Below are 17,812 nucleotides of genomic sequence, written 5' to 3'. Positions count from 1 at the left end.
GAAAGACAAAAGGAGGTAGAAGGATAAAGAGTGACTCAACATGAGATTCCAACCCCGTCTACATGCTGAGTCGCATTCTGACTTGGACGTAACCCACTGACCCCACTGGAGTTAGGCCAGCAGAGAATTTTACCCTCTGCCTTTAGCTGCACTGTTTAGTGCCTCTCTCATGCTAGTCTGCCCTAGTGTCCATCTTGCTTCACTCCCCCAACCTCATCCTTATTCCCTTGTGTCTAGATCCAACGGCCCCATCCCTCATTGTGCCGGCCCCTCCACTGCCTTCTTACCGATAGTGTGTCCAGGTGCAGTCACTCCTGTCCCAGTCCCATCTGGTGTCGGATGGAAAGGCTGCTGAACTTTGGTTCTGATAATCCTGTAAAAGAGTGAAACTGGGTCAGAACTCAGTTCCTTCCACAGCTCCTCCAGCCCCTCAGAGCCCATCAAATTCTGGCACTGCCCTCACCAACCCCAGTTGCCAAACCAGGAGGCCTGATCTGCTGTCAATGCACAGCACAGCAGAAAATAACCGTGTGCAATGGCTTCTTCTGACTCAGCATGGCCACAACATGGTCATGGGGGTTTCGCCAGGCATGTCAATGAGAGTCCCTCTGAGTCCTTCTCTGATGGGAGTTTTCACTGTAAAGCTAACACAGCTCAGAACGATCACCGGGAATAGCAGCCTGTCTCATGTGTCAGCAACTAAGTTATCGTTGACGTACTGGCTGTTCAGGACCATTATTCCCGGTGATGCTGGGAGAGGTTGGACGAACCCAGCTCAGTTGCCAGACTCTGGCAGCCTTAGCATCTTGCAGAATCACTGTGTAATGTGTGAGTGGTGCATATCTGATCTGTAGTGTGACTGAGAGGGAAATACTTGTGAAGGGTGACAGGGCCCAAGGACATAGATTCATAGAGTTAAAGGGCAGAAGGAACCATTAAATCATCTAGTCTGACCTCCTGTATGTCATAGATCATAGAATTTCACCCACTTTCCCCTGTATTGAACCCAATAATGTGTGTAATTATGACCCATCTGGGTGTCAACCAGTAGCGTAGCTAGGGAGGGAGTGGGGGAGCAGCCGCTCCCCCACTGAGCACAAGTGGTGCCTTGTCAATTTTTTGGCGCCTTTTTACTCACCTGAGGCGCCACCCACTGCGGCACTTTTATTTTACTCACCCGGCGGCGCTCCAGGTCTTCGGCGGCGGGACCTTCACTCGCTCCGGGTCTTCAGCAGCATTTTGGCGGCAGGACCTTCAGTGCTGCCGAAGACACTCGGAGCAAGTGAAGGGTCCACCACCAAATACCCAGAGCGCTGCCAAGTGAGTAAATGCGCCGCAGCAGGTGGCGCCTTTTATTTTTATTGCTCCCCCTGTTCCCTCCACCTGGCTACGCCACTGGTGTCAGCATCATGCTACATGATCAAGAAGTTCTGACCCAAGAGAGCAAGAGACTGGAAATACAAAGCACTTTGTTTTTTTAAATAAAGTAAAGCACTTATTAACTGATTAAGCATTACCAAGGACTTTTCCTTGGATAAGTGAGCAACTGGGGGCACAGGGTAGCTGAAGGAACTGGCAGTGGGACATAGATCATAAGTAAAGACAAAGCTCCCACAAGCATGGGGCTTCGGCATTTATCGGGCAGTGAATTAACATAACTCAGAAGCATAGAGAAGGTGTGTTGGGGAATGTGACGCAGCAGAGGAGACAGTCCAGAATGAAGATGGAAAGTTAAAACTCAGTTTATGTTCCTGTCCTTGTTACATGAAGTTTTTTGCCGCTAGATCACTGGTTCAAATCCAGCTGAGGTCAGTGATGAAAGAAAATCATTACCTCCGGATGGCTGCTGGTGAAAAGGGCTGGAGAGGTTCCTAGCCTGTGCTGATGGGCAAGTGTTTGCAACCCAAGCACCACCTTCACTAATAGTCCTCTTGCTGGTGATCTCAGCAAAGCCACCAAGAATTGGAGAGGCCATGAAGGCCGAATCCCCCTCAGACCCTAAATGGGGGTCCCTCCAGGTCAGGGCTGAGCCATGGGGTGTGGGGGGGGGGCACATGAGGGCTGCCCATGCTGTTCAGGGATTGGTTTCCAGAACTGTCAATCCTGTATTAAATTCACTTTAAGCTCTGTCCTAAAGTCCCTCCTAAAAGAAAAAGCAAATAACTGAAGGTGCCTGACATCCTCCCCTGCTCCACCTAAGGTGGGAGGCAGATACATTGCAGAGCTCTTTCTACAGAACAAGCTGGCCAGACTTCAAAGAGAAAAGGCATGTTCTGCAGCCCAGCGTGGCACGGCTGTACAGGGCTTGGGGGAGGCCGGGCCAGGGCCAGGGCCAGGATAGCATAGGTATGGCTGGGATTCTGGGGGCTGTTCCCAGGCGAGAGACCAGTATTGTAGGGCTGAGCACCTCAGAAGCATCAGGATGTTCAGGCATTACAGGTGATGGAGCCTGAAGTGTGCTGGAAGAGCAAGTGTTGCAGAGGATGGTGCCTGGAAAGTATGTAGAGGCAGGTAATGTAAAGGTTTGTATCTGAAGAAGCCCAGCTGGCATAGTCCACTCATGTCAATGGATCTGTGCTGATTTACACCAATTGAGGATCTGGTCAGGAGGTATTTGAGAGCCTTGTACATATGGGGCCAGATCCTGGAGCTATGCTGATTTACACCAGCTGAGGAGCTCACCTAAGAAGTCCATGAAGGGGCAGGTATTGTAATTTCTTTCTTTCCCCCTTCTCCCCCATTCCCTTGAAGCACCCTGAAGTGCCACTGTGCTTGTGTGAGTTTATTGATTCAGCCCAGCCCAGAGAGAGCAGAAAGTGGGGCTGGGGTGCAGGCACAGGGATGGAAATAGAAAGCTATAAATTATTTGTGACAGGAAAGCAATAGTGCCAGAGAGCTGAGCACAAGTCCCGTGTCACTATTAGATTCCTTTTAGCCTGATGACACTGTAAAAGAGGTTAAGTGTCTGATGGAATCGTACACCTAGGGGGCAGGGGCAGGCTGGGAGCAGAACAAGCCACACAGAGCGGGTATATCAATTCTCCAGGCCAATAATATTCCTCTCATTGATCGCAACACAAAGTTCAAAAAATCTCATTACAGCCAGGCAGACCTGGAACTTTTTAAAAAAATCAATAGAGTGATATAATGTATGTATGCTTAGTATAAATGTATCTATTCATCTATCCATCCATCCAAATTCTGCCCAAGGGGGGCTCTGAGTTAACCTACACATTATACTATGTTACGTTGTATTGTACTATATTGAAATGAGCGAGTTAGAAGAATTCCCTGCAGCCTTAGAGGACATACTGTAAAAAGTCCTATTAGCAGGGAGATGACATCAGACATCCCCATTCATACTTTGAGATGACCTCATACTATACTAAGTTATTCTGTGCTGAAATGAACAGATGAAGACAATTCTTTTTGAGTCTTACCCTAAATACAGTAAGAAGAGCATTGAAGTGACATCAGAGGCCCTTATTTGTACTAAGGTGACCTGAGATGCTTCCATTCACAGGGATGCCAGCAGGACTTTTTTGAAGTGAAAAATATAAACAAATTAAATGTAGAACGGAAATATCCTGGCCTGCTGTTATAAGATGTAGCCCCTCTGATTTGAGGGCAGCCGCTTTCATAAGCTCTGTTCACCAACTCTTGGTATTACACGGTTGGTTTTCTATTCAGTTTGATTCCCAAGACTTTCACCTTGCTCTAGAGAGTCTTGATGAAAGCTGGGTGGAGGGGAAGAGCGGAGGAGGTTGAGGTGGCATTTAACATACCAGTGAATAGCTCTGATCTCATAGGGTGGGATGCTGTTCTACAGGGAAATTTATCTCCCTCCCTCACCACCATATTACCTGGGCACCTCACAACATTAGCATATTTAACCTCACAGCACCCCTGGAAGGCAGGGAAGCTATAGCCCCATTCTCAGAGGGGGAAGTGAGACACAGACAGACAAAGTGATTTATCCACATTCACACAGAACCAATGGCAGAGCTCGGAATTGAACCCAGGTCTCCAGAGAACTACGCCCTGCCCGCCCTACCACACCAGCCTTTGTAGGTTGGTTGGACACGTGGTATTTGCGTCACTCTCTGGGAGGTTTTAGTCAATTCAGCACAGTGAAGGTTCTGGATTGACAGTCCAGGGGCCAAAAGGCCTCCTTATCCACAGAACAGGAATAAAAGCCATGCAAGATTCCCCGCTATGTCCCACCAACCCATGCAGGGGGGAGAAGGGAAGCTCAGTCTCCATATCCACCCACACCTTGGACTTTCCACTGGGAATGCCATTACAAGGTTGCCAGATAGGGCCAATTGGGATGGTGGTTGCTGAGATGTGTCCATTAGGAACTGGATCTAGACTCACCAGCAGCTGGTAATTTTTGGTCACTACCAACCAGGACCAGAGTTCAGTCAGTGACTTGAAGGTGACAGGCTCTGTAGAAAATATTCCTGTCTCAAGAATGAAGCTGGCTTTGTGTCACAGGCTCACAAGGAAGTGGGTAGAAGTACTGAGACTGTGTTTCTGCAACCCACTAACAAATCTGATCAAAGTAATTCTTAGAGAGATAAGATGGGTGAGGTAATATCTTTTATTGGCCCAACTTCTATTGGTAAGAGAGACAAACTTTCAAGCTGACACAGCGCTGAAGGACCTGGAGAAGAGCTCAGCTCCAAAGCTTGTCTCTCTCTCTAACAGAAGTTGGGCCAATAAAAGCTATTATCTCACCCACCTGTCTCTCTAATATCCTGGGACCAACACAGCTATAACAAGGCTACATACATAATAATTATTGGCATACAAGGGATAAACCCAGTGGAGTCTCAGAATGGAAGACATTTCCTATGGCTAAAAACAGCCTGGCACCCTAAAAGAATCCTCATGTTGCAATCATGAATGACATTGTTGGAAAAGAAAGAATGGAGCTTTTGGATGGGTTTGACTGTAACTCTAACTTGGAATTTAGAATGTGGCCATTCCTTTACCTTGCAGTCTATCTGTGGATGGAGTTAAATAGTCACACTAACAACTAGAGCTGGGTGAATAAGTGATTTTTTCCAGTTTTCTGCCAGCTCTGAAAAAATCAGGAGGAAAATATCATCCCGGGTTGAATGATTTTTTTTTCATAATTTTCAATGAATTTGAAAAGTGTTGAAAATGTTTTGTTTTGATTTGGAGCATTTTTTAACATTTTTTATTGTTCCTTTAATAAAATTGAAATACACTTGAAAACAAAAAGTTCTCTTGAAGCAAAACATTGACACGTTCCATTTAGAAAACATCATAAAGAAATGTTTCCTTTTTTCACTTTTTTTGGGGGGGGCGGACACAAATTCACAAAATGTTTTTGTGTTGTCAAATGTTTTTTGTACGAAAAATTTTGCCCAGCCCTACTAACAACTACTTCTGTCACTTTAAGAGGTAAAGTGAGCCCACTGTGAACAAGAACACCTGAAGCATGTTCCCCAGGCAAACAGCAGATGAAAGCTGAACAGAGTTGACCCAATCCTGGCCATTGCAGCAATCCACACAGCATAACAATGCAACCCTCAAACACCAGGGTTTTCCTGAACTTTGAAACTTCTTCCACATGTGATCCCTAGGTGGCCCTGAAACCTCGGCCTTCTGGATTTCTGCTATGGGAGAGCAGAAGTCCAATTCACCTCCTGCTGCTGCTGCTGCTGCCTCATTGTCATTCCCTAGCCAAAAAGTTGAAAACACATATGCTTTTGACCTTCTTGCACAACTACTTCCTGAGTCCTTCTCAAATGCGGAGAAGCCACGATTCTCAACGACTCAAATCAGTGGTTGTCACCCAGCCAATGCAGTAAACTTCCTTGCAGTACATGTGAATCCTTTCAAAGCTCTTTCATCTAGACAATGTCTCACTGGGGTAGATCCATCCCTGGTTTCACCCCCTCATACTCAGTGGCTGATGTAACAGCATTTGTGTTTAACTAAGGGCAAACTGGCTACCAGTGCATGGGCAAATTGGTAGTTATTGTAAATTCCCATTTTCATTTTCCAATGGGAGACTTTTGCCCAAGCAGCAAGTGTGCAAATCGCACAGATGCAACTTTGACACTAATCTTTGAAAACACGGCTCCTTCGAGTTTAGTAGAATATGCAGAAGATTTAATATATAAGCTTCTGAAGCTTCAAATTACGGGACATTTAAAGACATTTGATGACAATAAAGAAACAAATTCATTTTGTCAACTGAGTTTAATATGCGATATTATGTTAAGTAATGGTATATTATATCATTACAGGACATGACATCACACTGTGAAATAGTGTCTCTTTTAGGAACCTGTGAGTTATTGTAGTTGGTTCCTGGTATCACCCTCATAGTTAATATTACAAAACAGTTTCCACTGAAACCAACCCCATTTTCAAATGCTCATAACTTCCTGAAACATTCACTGTTTGGACTGAAATTTTCCATGTGTGGCCTCTGCCCAAGGGTGATTATTTTTGGAAAGTTTAAGTTTAAAGTTTAGGTTAAATTTATTTTTGGAAAGTCCCTTCAGCTAATTTTGAGTTCAGAGAGTTACAAAAATTCACCTTTCCTGTTATTAAACATAAATCTGCTAAGGACACTTATCTGATTGAGGCTTCACAACAAAAATGAAGTATCAAATGTGAAGTTTAGCAGCATGGACATAATCCTCACTCAAGTATAGCAGTTATGCTTAGCCTGCAGAGCATTTTTTCTCCTGATAAACAAGTGATTGAAAAATTCCTTCTGTTCAGTGAGAATCCAAGATTGTGATCAACTGTAAGAAAGGTCCTGCCCCATTTTGTGACATCATTACATGTTCTCACTTCCTAGCCTGAGGCCCTGGGACTTCTATCTTACTGCAGCTTGGGATGGTTTGTGAAAGGAAATGGGTAAGTGCCTCAGTGGAAAACACACACCTTGTCAAATCTCACCAGAAACTGACACAGCGTTGGCCACAGGAGAAAATTGTGGAGTCTAGAATTTCAGGGTTTCTGCAGCTTGTGCCACATTCTACAGTATTCTTCAGAATCTTTTTCATTACAGAACCGAAGGTCAATGTTTTCAAAGTTGGATGCCAAAAGCTAGGCGCCTACATTCATGTAAAAGCAGCAAAGAGTCCTGACTAACAGACGTATTGGAGCATGAGCTTTCGTGGGTGAATACCCACTTTGTCAGATGTATTCACCCATGAAAGTTCATGCTCCAATACGTCTGTTAGTTTATAAGGTGCCACAGGATTCTTTGCTGCTTTTACAGATCCAGACTAACACGGCTACCCCTCTGATACATTCATGTAGGCATTTAAATAAATAGCCTGACTTACAGCAGCAGTGAGCACCCACTGCTCCCATTTACTTGCATGGAAAGTAAAGATGCTCAGCAGCTTATTAATTTACTTATTTAGGCACTCAACTATGGATTATTAGTATTATTTATTTTAAACAAGGACTTGAGAGGCCAGTACTTTGCACCTTGCATAAACTGAGACCTAAATAAGTAATTTACTAGGCTATTTATATTCTAAAATCCGCACGCCATGCACTGTGGTCATGTTACGTCACCGTAGCTCTCACACGTCCTGCCTTTAGGTGATTTAAAATGGATGAACCAAACACATTCTCCCTCCCCCATTTATTACCAGGGTGGGTGTAACAGTATTGTGCGTGTACGACACAGTGCACAGCAGACTGAGACATCGCCATCACTCAGAGACCCTGCTCTATGGAAGTAGAGGGTAAGGACTTTTCCTTCACAGAACAACTCAGAAATGCTTTACACTTTTATACAGACAATGAAAACATCCACAGTTAAGTTAGACGGGGTAAGATGATAGAATAGATAGATCCTCATGCTTCTGCGCAGTCGTGAGCACACTACCATTACAAACTGTGAAGTGCTCAGATACTACAATGATGGAGGCTATGATAAATAGCTGTAATTCAGCATTGGTGTAGCTTCCCTGCTTAGTGGAATGTCTAGTATAGACAGGGCTTGGGTGTTCTATGGGTAGGATTGGACATCATGTTGGTAAGAACATCTGCATCCTGTCTACACTCAAGGTCCCAGTGGGGGACCTGCACCGGTGGTGAACTGTGGCTTTGAATTTGCTAGTGTAGATGCAGCCAGAGAAGTGGCTGCTCCATTTTGCTGCTGTGTACTATAGCCATAATGTAATTTCCACCATTCTGTGACATGGATAATAGCCTCTCCCGTTGCTGCTAAAATGTACTGTGACATCCATGATCCAAGGAACAATGGGTGATGCTGGTAGGAGCAGTAGACACAAGTTGGTAGCTAACCTGAGGCTATGGCGCACCCTGCCCTGAGTTCAGAATGCCCCCAAAGTTCAGCGCTTTCCGGAGGAAACACAAGACCCATGTATTCACCCAAACTTTCCCTGATAATGAAAAACAAATACAGCTTTTCCTACTCTTGAGGCAGGGAGAGACAAGAAGGGAGCTCAGATACTGCCGTGGTAAGCATAGAATGGGTAACTAGATACTAGATCTGGGAGGACAGGAAGAGGGGATGGATTTTTTTTTTGAAGCTTTGAGGTGATTGAGGGTGGGGAAGGAATTCAGTAGTGGTCTCTGTTCAACACACTCAGGTTTCATACCTTCTACCTTGTGCACATCAGTCAAACCGTGCTGCCTGTCCTGCTTTGCACACTAGGGGATCGTCTACACAGCGAGTTACTGTGAGTCAAGCCAAGGTCTGAATCTACACCCACCAACTTTCCGTGCAGCATTCCACATGGACACTGAAAGTCCTGCCATTCGAGGTGTCCTACTACACTTGCAAGTAGTCGTGCACCGAACTGCACTCCAAGACGCTGCACTGTGGCAGTATCCACACGGGATGTTACCGCATGGCAAGCTGGTGCGCTGTAGAGTCACACGCTGGCTTGGCAAACAGTAACATGTAGACAAGCTCTGGGCGCCCGTTCCCCGACTGATGTAAATCACTGTCGCTCCACTGACTTCAATGGAACTATGCTGATTTACACCAGCTGAGGATCTGGGGAAAAGGAACCAATCTCTCCCAACTTAGCCTCAGCCCCAACCCATGTGCAAGAGAAAAGCCCAATCCCTTCCCTCCCCCCGCAAGTCTCTGACGAGATTTTCCCCAGACTGAGAAGGCTCCTGGCATGCCGGAGACAGGCAGAATCCTCAGCAGTAGTTTTACCGTCTGAAGGGCTTAGAGGGGCTGGAGTTTTGTTGTTGTTTTAAATCGGTGACCCGTGATGACACCATACGGTTTTATTTCATTTAATTTGAGCAGAGCATTAACGTCAGCTTGTAGCAGCTCCTTGTCCATCCCAGCTCCACTGCACTATGCGGTCCCCAAGTAGAGAAGACTGGTGGAGGGAAGGAAGAGCAGCAGCCAGATCAGGGAGGGGGTTGGGGGTGGGGAAGCAATTCTGTAGGGCTGGATTTTGAGGGCTCTAACTCATGTGGGCGAGCAGTGATCCAAGCCCATCCCATTGGCTTTAGTGCATCTAGTTAGCATAAGACCTGGGCTACACTTCACATTTAGATCAATCTACCCACAGTGCTCAGGGGTGGGGGAAAATTCACTCCCCATGAGCTGCGTAGTTAAGATGATCTAACCCCTGATTTAGATGCAATTTGGTCAATGGAAAAATTATTCTGTCAACCTAGTTACAACCGCTTGGAGAGGTGGATTAACCACATTGATAGAAAAACCCCTTCCATCCACATAGGAAGCATCTGCGCTACAGCACCTGTAGTGTAGTCATGGCCTAAGCCATGTAAAGGTTACACCATGTAGCCACTAGTCTGGCTGAACAGACAGCAGTGTTATATTATGGAAAACAGGCTCTCGCTACCACAACTGCCATCGTTTTTTTTATTTTATCTGACGAGCTCATGGTATGTTTGTATTTATACACTCAATAAGCCAGATGTTTAGCTGTGTAAACAGGCATAACTCCACTAACTGAAGTCAATGGATCTATGCTGATTTACACGAGCAAGGATCCCGCCCTCTCTGGCCATGCCCATGGCTGTAGTTGGCCCTACAGAGTAGTTTTGCTTTGGGTTAATTTTCTGTGAATTCTGTGCCAAGAGCTGGAAAAGGGACCCACCCTACACCAAGCCCTTGGAATCACCAGCAAAGCAGCCCCTTTATTTCCACTGAGGTATTATAAAGCATCCAGGGCTTGGGACACAGAACAGCTAGAGAATCCAGGCAATTGGGAGGGATACTACCAGGAAAGACAGATGATAAAGCAGGGTATCAAAGTCACTCTGGGGAGAAGGATGGGTTACATTTTTAGTTATAGGTTGGGACATAAACTTAGGACTACCCCCTGTCCATCAACCCACTGCAGAACTCCCACTGGGGTCAATTGGTAGTTTACACAAAGACCCAGGATAGAATATTTTGGTTTTGTACAGGAACTTAACTTCTAATTACTCTCATTACTTATTAGTGGCTTGGTTGGTACCTTTAGTATTGTTCAGTGGGAAAGTATGCTCTCCTTTCAATCCATGGTTATTTCTGCCCTCTATTCCTTTTGCTGGTTTTCTCTCTCTCCCATCTTTCTACATATCCCCTGCTCTTTGGTCAACATTTCCTTCTCTTCAGCAGCACCCAGTTCCCATCCCCACTCCATCCAGTGCAAGGATCCAGCAGTGCAGTAGTTAACAATAACAATTTTTTTTAATGTTGTGTTTAATTTAGTGTTGTGATGAGGTTTGAGATGATACACCCAGAGATCAATAGAGGGCAGGGGAGTTCACACTTCTCAAAGTGATTATTTCAGGCTGGCTGCAGACTCAGGCAATCAGTGCTTTGATTACATGCAGTTCCCATTTGAGAAGTTTTCTTTGCAAACATGAATGCTGAAAACTTCTATTAAACAAAAATAAATGGCCATATTCACAATATACAGAATACCATGCAAGCCACAAAATTACAGGAAGCAAGCTGCATTCAGCCATAAGGCTGAGTGGTTGGTATCCCTACTATAAAAGAAACTGAGGAAATTCTTAAAAATGACATGGGCTTTGCTGGCTCCTGATTTGTCTTTGAGGAATGAAGAGTCAATTCATCTGGGAGAGTCTGACTCAGCCTGGAAGTGTCAGACAGTAGCTGTGCCAGCAGCTGAGTTTAGAAGACCTGCAGATGTCCTGAGGCATTCCAAAATCAAATGCCTTAGTATGGAGCCTTGGAACATTACCTGAATATTTTTGCTTTCAACCGATTTCCAATTAATAAGTTCACATTTAAAGTGCTGAATTCCTCATGGAAATTTCATTTTGATTAACCATAGACAAATGCATGCTACAAAGAGAGTCCTGAACTAGGAAGAAGCGGGTAAATGCTGCCACCTCTTGCAATTCTATTCTGAGTCTCGCGCTATTTGGTGTTTTATATAAAGCCCCAGCCCCTGGAAGCAACTGATTGTGTGAATCTGAGGGTTTTATTATATTATATTATTATTATTATATGAAAAGGCACGGCCAGCCCTCGTGGTTGTAAAGAAAAACTTAAAATGTGACCTAAGTGTACCCTACTAGCTCAAACCAGACAGCAAAGATAGAGAGACCCAAATTAATTTTTATTATTCAAAATCTCCTGATTTCTAAGCCAATCTCATGACTTTTGAATGCTTGTGGTTTGGAACACTGCAGGTTATAAATAGGTAGCAGTGGATACATTATAAATGTTTATGCATTTTTCCATGCTGGATCATGTGCTGATTTTGTAACCTCCATCTCTGTATGTGGTTGTATCTCCGTGTGTATGTAAGGGATCGTGTCTGAGTACTGATAGATTTGGTCAAAGATTTTCCAATGAAGTGTTTTTCTGTGAGAAAATGCCATTGTCAAAATCAAAATAGAATTTTTATGCAGAATGTGTTGATTTCAACCTAAGTTTGTTTTGGGGGGAAAAAATAACTGAAACGAAGCATCTAGACAAGGTCTCAACTTTGTCGTCAGAACAGAACATTTCAATTCTTCATTTTAAAACAAATTCAGTTCAAAATGTTATATTAGCCTTAAAAAGTCAAAATCCGAATGAAACATTTTGATAGTCTTAAAACAGAATATCTTGATTGATCCACACATTTTAAAATTTCATTTTGCAGAAAACTTTTAAAACATTCAGAATGAAAAAACAAATTTTGAAATGTCAGAATTTCCCACAGAACAGAAATTCTGAGTTCCAACCAGCGCTAGTTTTTATAGCTGTGGGACAGATCCTCAGCTGATGGAAATCTGCCTCACTCCATTGAAATCACTGGTAGGAGTGAAGGTTGAGAAGTATGCACTGTGTTTGTGTATGGAGCTACATAGGGAGAAAAACCAGTGCATGTTTTATGTAGTGTATATGGGTGCATGTGTATCTGGGCATACATGTTTACAAAAGAATAGCACAAGCCTGTAGGAACAAAGTCAGAAAGGCTAAGGCACAAAATAAGTTATACCTAGCAAGGGACATAAAGGCAGTAAGAAGAGGTTTTTAATATACCAGGAGCAAAAGAATGATGAAGTAAAGTGTAGGTCCTCTACTTAGCAGGGAAGGAGAGCTAATAAACTGATAGCATCAAGAAGGCTGTGGTGTTTAATGCCTATTTTGCTTCAGTCTTCACTAAAAAGGTTAATGATGACTAGATATGGGGGGGGGGAGAAGAGAGGAGAGTGGGACACCTGATAACAGTCATTAGATATGTTCAGAGCAGTTATAAAGAGGACGGGGATCATTTTTTCCTTCATCTCCATTGAGGGTAGGACAAGTAGTAATGGGCTTACTCAGTAGCAAGGGAAATTTAGGTTAGATGTTAGGAAAAACTTTCCAACTCTAGAGATAGCTAAACTCTCGAAATAGGCACCCAAGGGAGGTTGTGGAATTCTCACCACTGTTGTTTAAAAAACAACAACTCCAAGTTGAACACACCTGTCAGGGTTGTCTGGGATTACTTAGCCCTGCCTCCACGTAGAGGGCTAGACTTGATGACCTCTTCCAGCCCTATATTTCCATGATCTCTAAGTCTATCTAGAGTTAGACATTTGGGTCACACTTTATATTGAGATCCCCTTTATAAACAGTTAAACAGAGAAGGTGGGTGAGGTAATCTCTCTTATTGGATCAACTTCTATTGGTAGAAGAGCAAGCTTTTGAACTACACAGAACTCTTCTTCAGGTCTGAGTCCAACTTGTCTCTCTCACCAACAGAAGTTGGTCCAATAAGAAGCCCACTTTGCCTCTAATATCCTGGGACCAACACTGCAGATAATAGATGCTTTACTAAATGCTCAGTTGTCAGAGTCCAAGAGGCTCATAGGTTGTTTCTAACTGTCTTATAATCATCAAGAGCAGTTTATACAGACGTCCTTATCACCATGTTACAGACTTGAATTTCAGTGTTCTAGAGGGTTATAACATCCAAGTCATTTATTAGCCTTTTATGTGCTAGCTCTAAATGGAACCTTAATATAGAAGGTCTGATATTTGTGAGCATACATTTTTGTATGCATATAATGCATCCTTCTGCTAATTTGCAGAACCATATAACAACTTGCACCTTGGACAACTGTGCTACTGTTTAGATCATATCTTGTTCCAGTTGCAGTAGCAGCTAGAGGGCCCAATTTGGATCTGGGCCCTATTGTGCTAGCCATTGTATAAAAATAGTCCCTAGCCCTAGGAGTCTGCAGTCCAAGACTGCATTCTGCCAACACAGCCATCTTACCAGAAGCTACTTCTAAAATGCTAAACCTCTGAACACCTTTCAAACAGTTGCCAAGGTTTTACTTAAATAAAAACCTGCCTTGTGATAGGGCTGGCCAACTCCTGAGCACCCCTGTATGGCCTCACTCTACAGCAGTCCTGCCTCAGTTTCCCTTCTTCAGGGTTCTCTCACGCACACAACAAAAACAAAACACACACTCTTCTGGTTCAGCAATACCCCTCCTTAGGGCTGGATTTATTAAAACAAACTCACTCCCAAAAATAAAGTTCTGGGAGCTACATCAAGTCTGTGCTTCTACTGGGAGTCTCTCAGGCCCTCTCAGCACGAAGCCTTTTCCAGGAAGGCTCAGGGTTTCCTCCTCATAGAGCCATAGGGTTAGAAGGGACCACAAGAGTCATCTAGGCCTAACCCCCTGCCAAGATGCAGGATTTGTTGGGTCTAAATCAGGAGTGGGCAAAGTACGGCCCAGGGAGTGGGGTCAGGGACTTTCTCTGCACGGCTCCTGGAAGCAGCGGCACGTCCCCCTCCGGCTCCTATGCGTAGGGGCAGCCAGGGGGCTCCGCACTTTACCCCTGCCCCAAGTGCTACCCCCACAAACCCAGCAAACGGGGCCAATGGGAGCTGCAGGGTCGGCGCCTGTGGACTGGGTGGCGCGCAGAGCTGCCTGGCCGTGCCTCCATGTAGGAGCCAGAGGAGGGACATATCGCTGCCTCCAGGAGCTGCTTGTGATAAGTGCCACCTGGAGCCTGCACCCCTGACCCTCTCCCACACCCTAACCCCTTGCCCCAGCCCTGATCCCCCTCCCAGCCTCCAAACTCCTCAGTCCCATCCTCCTTCACCCAGAGCCTGCACCCCCCCGAACCCTCACCCCCCCACCCCTGCACCCCTGCACAGAGCCCCCTCCTGCACCCTGTCCTCCTCATTTCTGGCCCCACTCCAGAGCTTGCACCCCCAGCCGGAGCCCTCACCTCCTCCCACACTCCAACCTCCAACTTCATGAGCATTCATGGCCCACCATACAGTTTCCATACCCAGATGTGGCCCTCAGGCCAAAAAGTTTGCCCACCCCTGGTCTAAACCATCCAAGACAGATGACTGACTAGCCTCCTTTTGAAAATGTCCAGAGAAGGAGCTTCCACAACCTCCCTAGGCAGCCTGGTCAATTGTCCTACTGTTCTTACAGTTAGGAAGTTTTTCCTGAGGTTTAGTCTAAATCTGCTATGCTGTAGTTTGGACCCGTTGCCTCTTGTCCTGCCCTCTGTGGCAAGAGGGCACAACTTTTCTCCATCTTTTTTATGTCCGGCTTTCACACTATCATGTTCCTCCTTAATTTCATCTTTTCCAAACTAAACATACCCAGTTCCTTTAGCCTTTGCTCATACAGCTTGCATTCCATCCCTTTGATCATCCTTGTTGCTCACCTCTGGATTCTCCTGCTCACTCCCAGCAGAGCCTTTCTCATTTCCCCCCAGTACCACAGGGTTCCTTATTAGGATTTACTCACTTCTAGCAGCCACTCTGGTTTGCACCTTTCTGCTGCTCTTTATAGGGTAATCAGCTCCCCGGCACCCGACTGGTTCTATTAAGCCCCACACTCCCTCCAAGGTATGGAGGCAGGGCTAATTAGACTGGGCTGGTCAGCTCCAGGCCACCCCATTACATACTCCAAAAATGTTTCCTTTTCCCCCTTCTTCCTCCAAAATGAGGCATTTCTCCCCCAAAATGACATTGGTCTGAGACGCACGACAGGTAATACTCAATGCTGTACTTGTAACAGGTATCAGGTCTGATAGGTCACAAGCCACCAGGGCTAGAAATAATGGGCTGGCTGCTCTGTGGGTCTAAGTCTTCACAAGTGTAAATCTTGACTGTATTGGCTCCATGATGAAGATCTGGCTTGTAAACTTTTCACTATCAAAGAGCTGAAAATGTCCCATTGCCGTGGGATACAGCACTTGTTTCTGAGTCCCAACAGGTCACAGGAAGTTGCTTCTTAAAATCATGATATTGTAGAGGACCTGGATAAGGTCATTTTTACCTAATGCAGTTATTTCCAAATGGGGCGCTTTTATTCTGAAATAAGTGTTTGCTTACAGAATTGAATTGAAATAACTACAGGTGTGAATGAGAACTGATTTAGTTATTTTGTTAGTTAGTCTGTTTAACATGTAGACAGGCCCTGAGAAGATAGCTTGGTAGGTAAAGAGATATAAAAGAACAGGGCCAAAGACATTTGTAAAACCACCCTAAGTTATTTCTACATTTGTTTTTTTCTGCAAAATATGTGGTTTAAAGAGAATACTTGATGGCGTGGGGTGGCATGAAGATTTTACGTGCAAAATCAACCATGAGCAGAGCGAGTTGGGAAATACAAAGAAAAACTTTTCTTTTCTTTTCTTTTCTTTTCTTTTCTTTTCTTTTTTTTTGCAAAAATTTTTACTTTTTTATATATTTTTCCATCAAACTTTGGACATTTTTCATGAGATTTTTGAAATAAAAAAAAAACCCCTCTGCATACTCCAAAAATGGTCAAAACCCACCAAATCGTGAAAAATTTTGTCAAACTGTTAGAGGGATTTTGGAGGGAATTCATCAAAAATTCAAAACTGTAATGAAAATTTTCATTAAAAATCAAAATCTAGAAAATATCAACCAGTTTTATTCATGAGCAATGCATCCATCCTGAACTCTGACTGAAAAAATGACCCTTTGTATCATCCACACGATCATGTGCTCTCTATTTACAGGGCTATTAACCTTTGTGCGTATCTGTTGTTATGTTTATATGCGCTTATGTTTCTATAGGTGTATGTGCTTATGGATTTATACCAGTGTGTGTTTTGCAGGCTCAGTATTATGGTCACATCCTGAGTAGTGTGAACTGTCATAGCTCCATTGAAACCAACAGAACTACTCCAATTTATTCCAGCTGAAGGTCTGGTCCATTGTGTTCATATGTGTATGTACAATATATCTATAGCTACATATGCATCTAGATGAACAGAAATAGCAATAAATAAAATATGTATTTGAATCATTGCATGTGTTTGCATGCACATCTGAGTGTATTTGTGTGTATTTACATCTGTATGTGCATATATTTAATTTGTATCTGTATATGCATTTGTATACACATCTATTTGTGCTTGTGTGTCAATCTGTGTGTATGTTTCTACCTCTGTATGGAATCTGCCTCTGTGTTTTATGAATAGGGATAATGTACGTGTATGTGTTTATATATTTGTGTACATATCTCTGTGTGTGCATATATAGCTGTATATGTGTGCTCTTGTGTTATGCATCTGGATGGGCTTATATTTGCCGGTTTATAGATGATGTGTGTATTGTGAGGGGGATCTTCTGCATTAATCTCTGTGTTTTTGCATAGCCTTCACAGGTCTGAGAGGCAGCACGGCCTAGTGGACAGGGCTCGGAACAGGTAATCAGGAGGCGCAGCTCTGCCAGTGATCTGTTGTATGACCTTGAGCAAATCTGGTTCTCCTCCCACCTTTCGTCTATGTAGACTAATATCTTTGGGGCACAGTCTGAATCTCACTGCACGTGTGCAGCGCCTCGCACGGTGGAGTCCTGATCCTGACAGGGGCCTCTAGGTGCTAATGTAATTGCATTCTAATAATGCATATGTACTCACAAACCAGTAAATGTGTGTGTGTGTGTGTGTGTGTGTGTATTCCTGTGGCTGAGTGTTCATAGCTTTGTGCCGGTGTTTATCTCCCTATGCGTATGTGCAGGGCAAGGGGAGATGGCAATCAAAGAGTTATTAAATGCCAAGCGGATAGGCAATAAATCCCATTGATTTTACAAACTCCAACTTGTCTTCAATCTCCTTCCATTCTTTATCCTGGGGGCATTGCACCACAGCCCTGTTTTAAATACCTTTGCTTCCCCTCCCCCCACACCTCCCCCGCGCCCCAAAAAAGTGTCAATATTTTATTTGGATTTTTAACTTCACTCCATAACAGTTGTTTGACCTCCTGACTCGGGCGAGTCACATAAATTCTGGGACTTTATTCAGGAGCCATGTTCCCGCTATTGAATAAGCAATTTGGGAG

General features: G+C 44.3%; 1 protein-coding gene across 2 annotated transcripts in view; it reads right to left on the bottom strand.

Annotated features, from left to right (window-relative positions):
- PAX2 (paired box 2) overlaps positions 1 to 17,812 on the bottom strand; it is a 100,398-nt gene that overhangs the window by 59,337 nt on the left and 23,249 nt on the right. For both annotated transcript variants that reach the window (XM_054034864.1, XM_054034865.1), the window contains exon 4: positions 288 to 373. In XM_054034864.1, the coding sequence (XP_053890839.1) occupies positions 288 to 373 (86 nt within the window). The remainder of the gene's footprint in view (positions 1 to 287; positions 374 to 17,812) is intronic.

This window comes from Malaclemys terrapin, chromosome 7, assembly GCF_027887155.1.
Source record: "Malaclemys terrapin pileata isolate rMalTer1 chromosome 7, rMalTer1.hap1, whole genome shotgun sequence".
Lineage (NCBI taxonomy): Eukaryota > Metazoa > Chordata > Testudines > Emydidae > Malaclemys > Malaclemys terrapin.
This window is presented reverse-complemented; position numbering and strand designations above follow the sequence as displayed.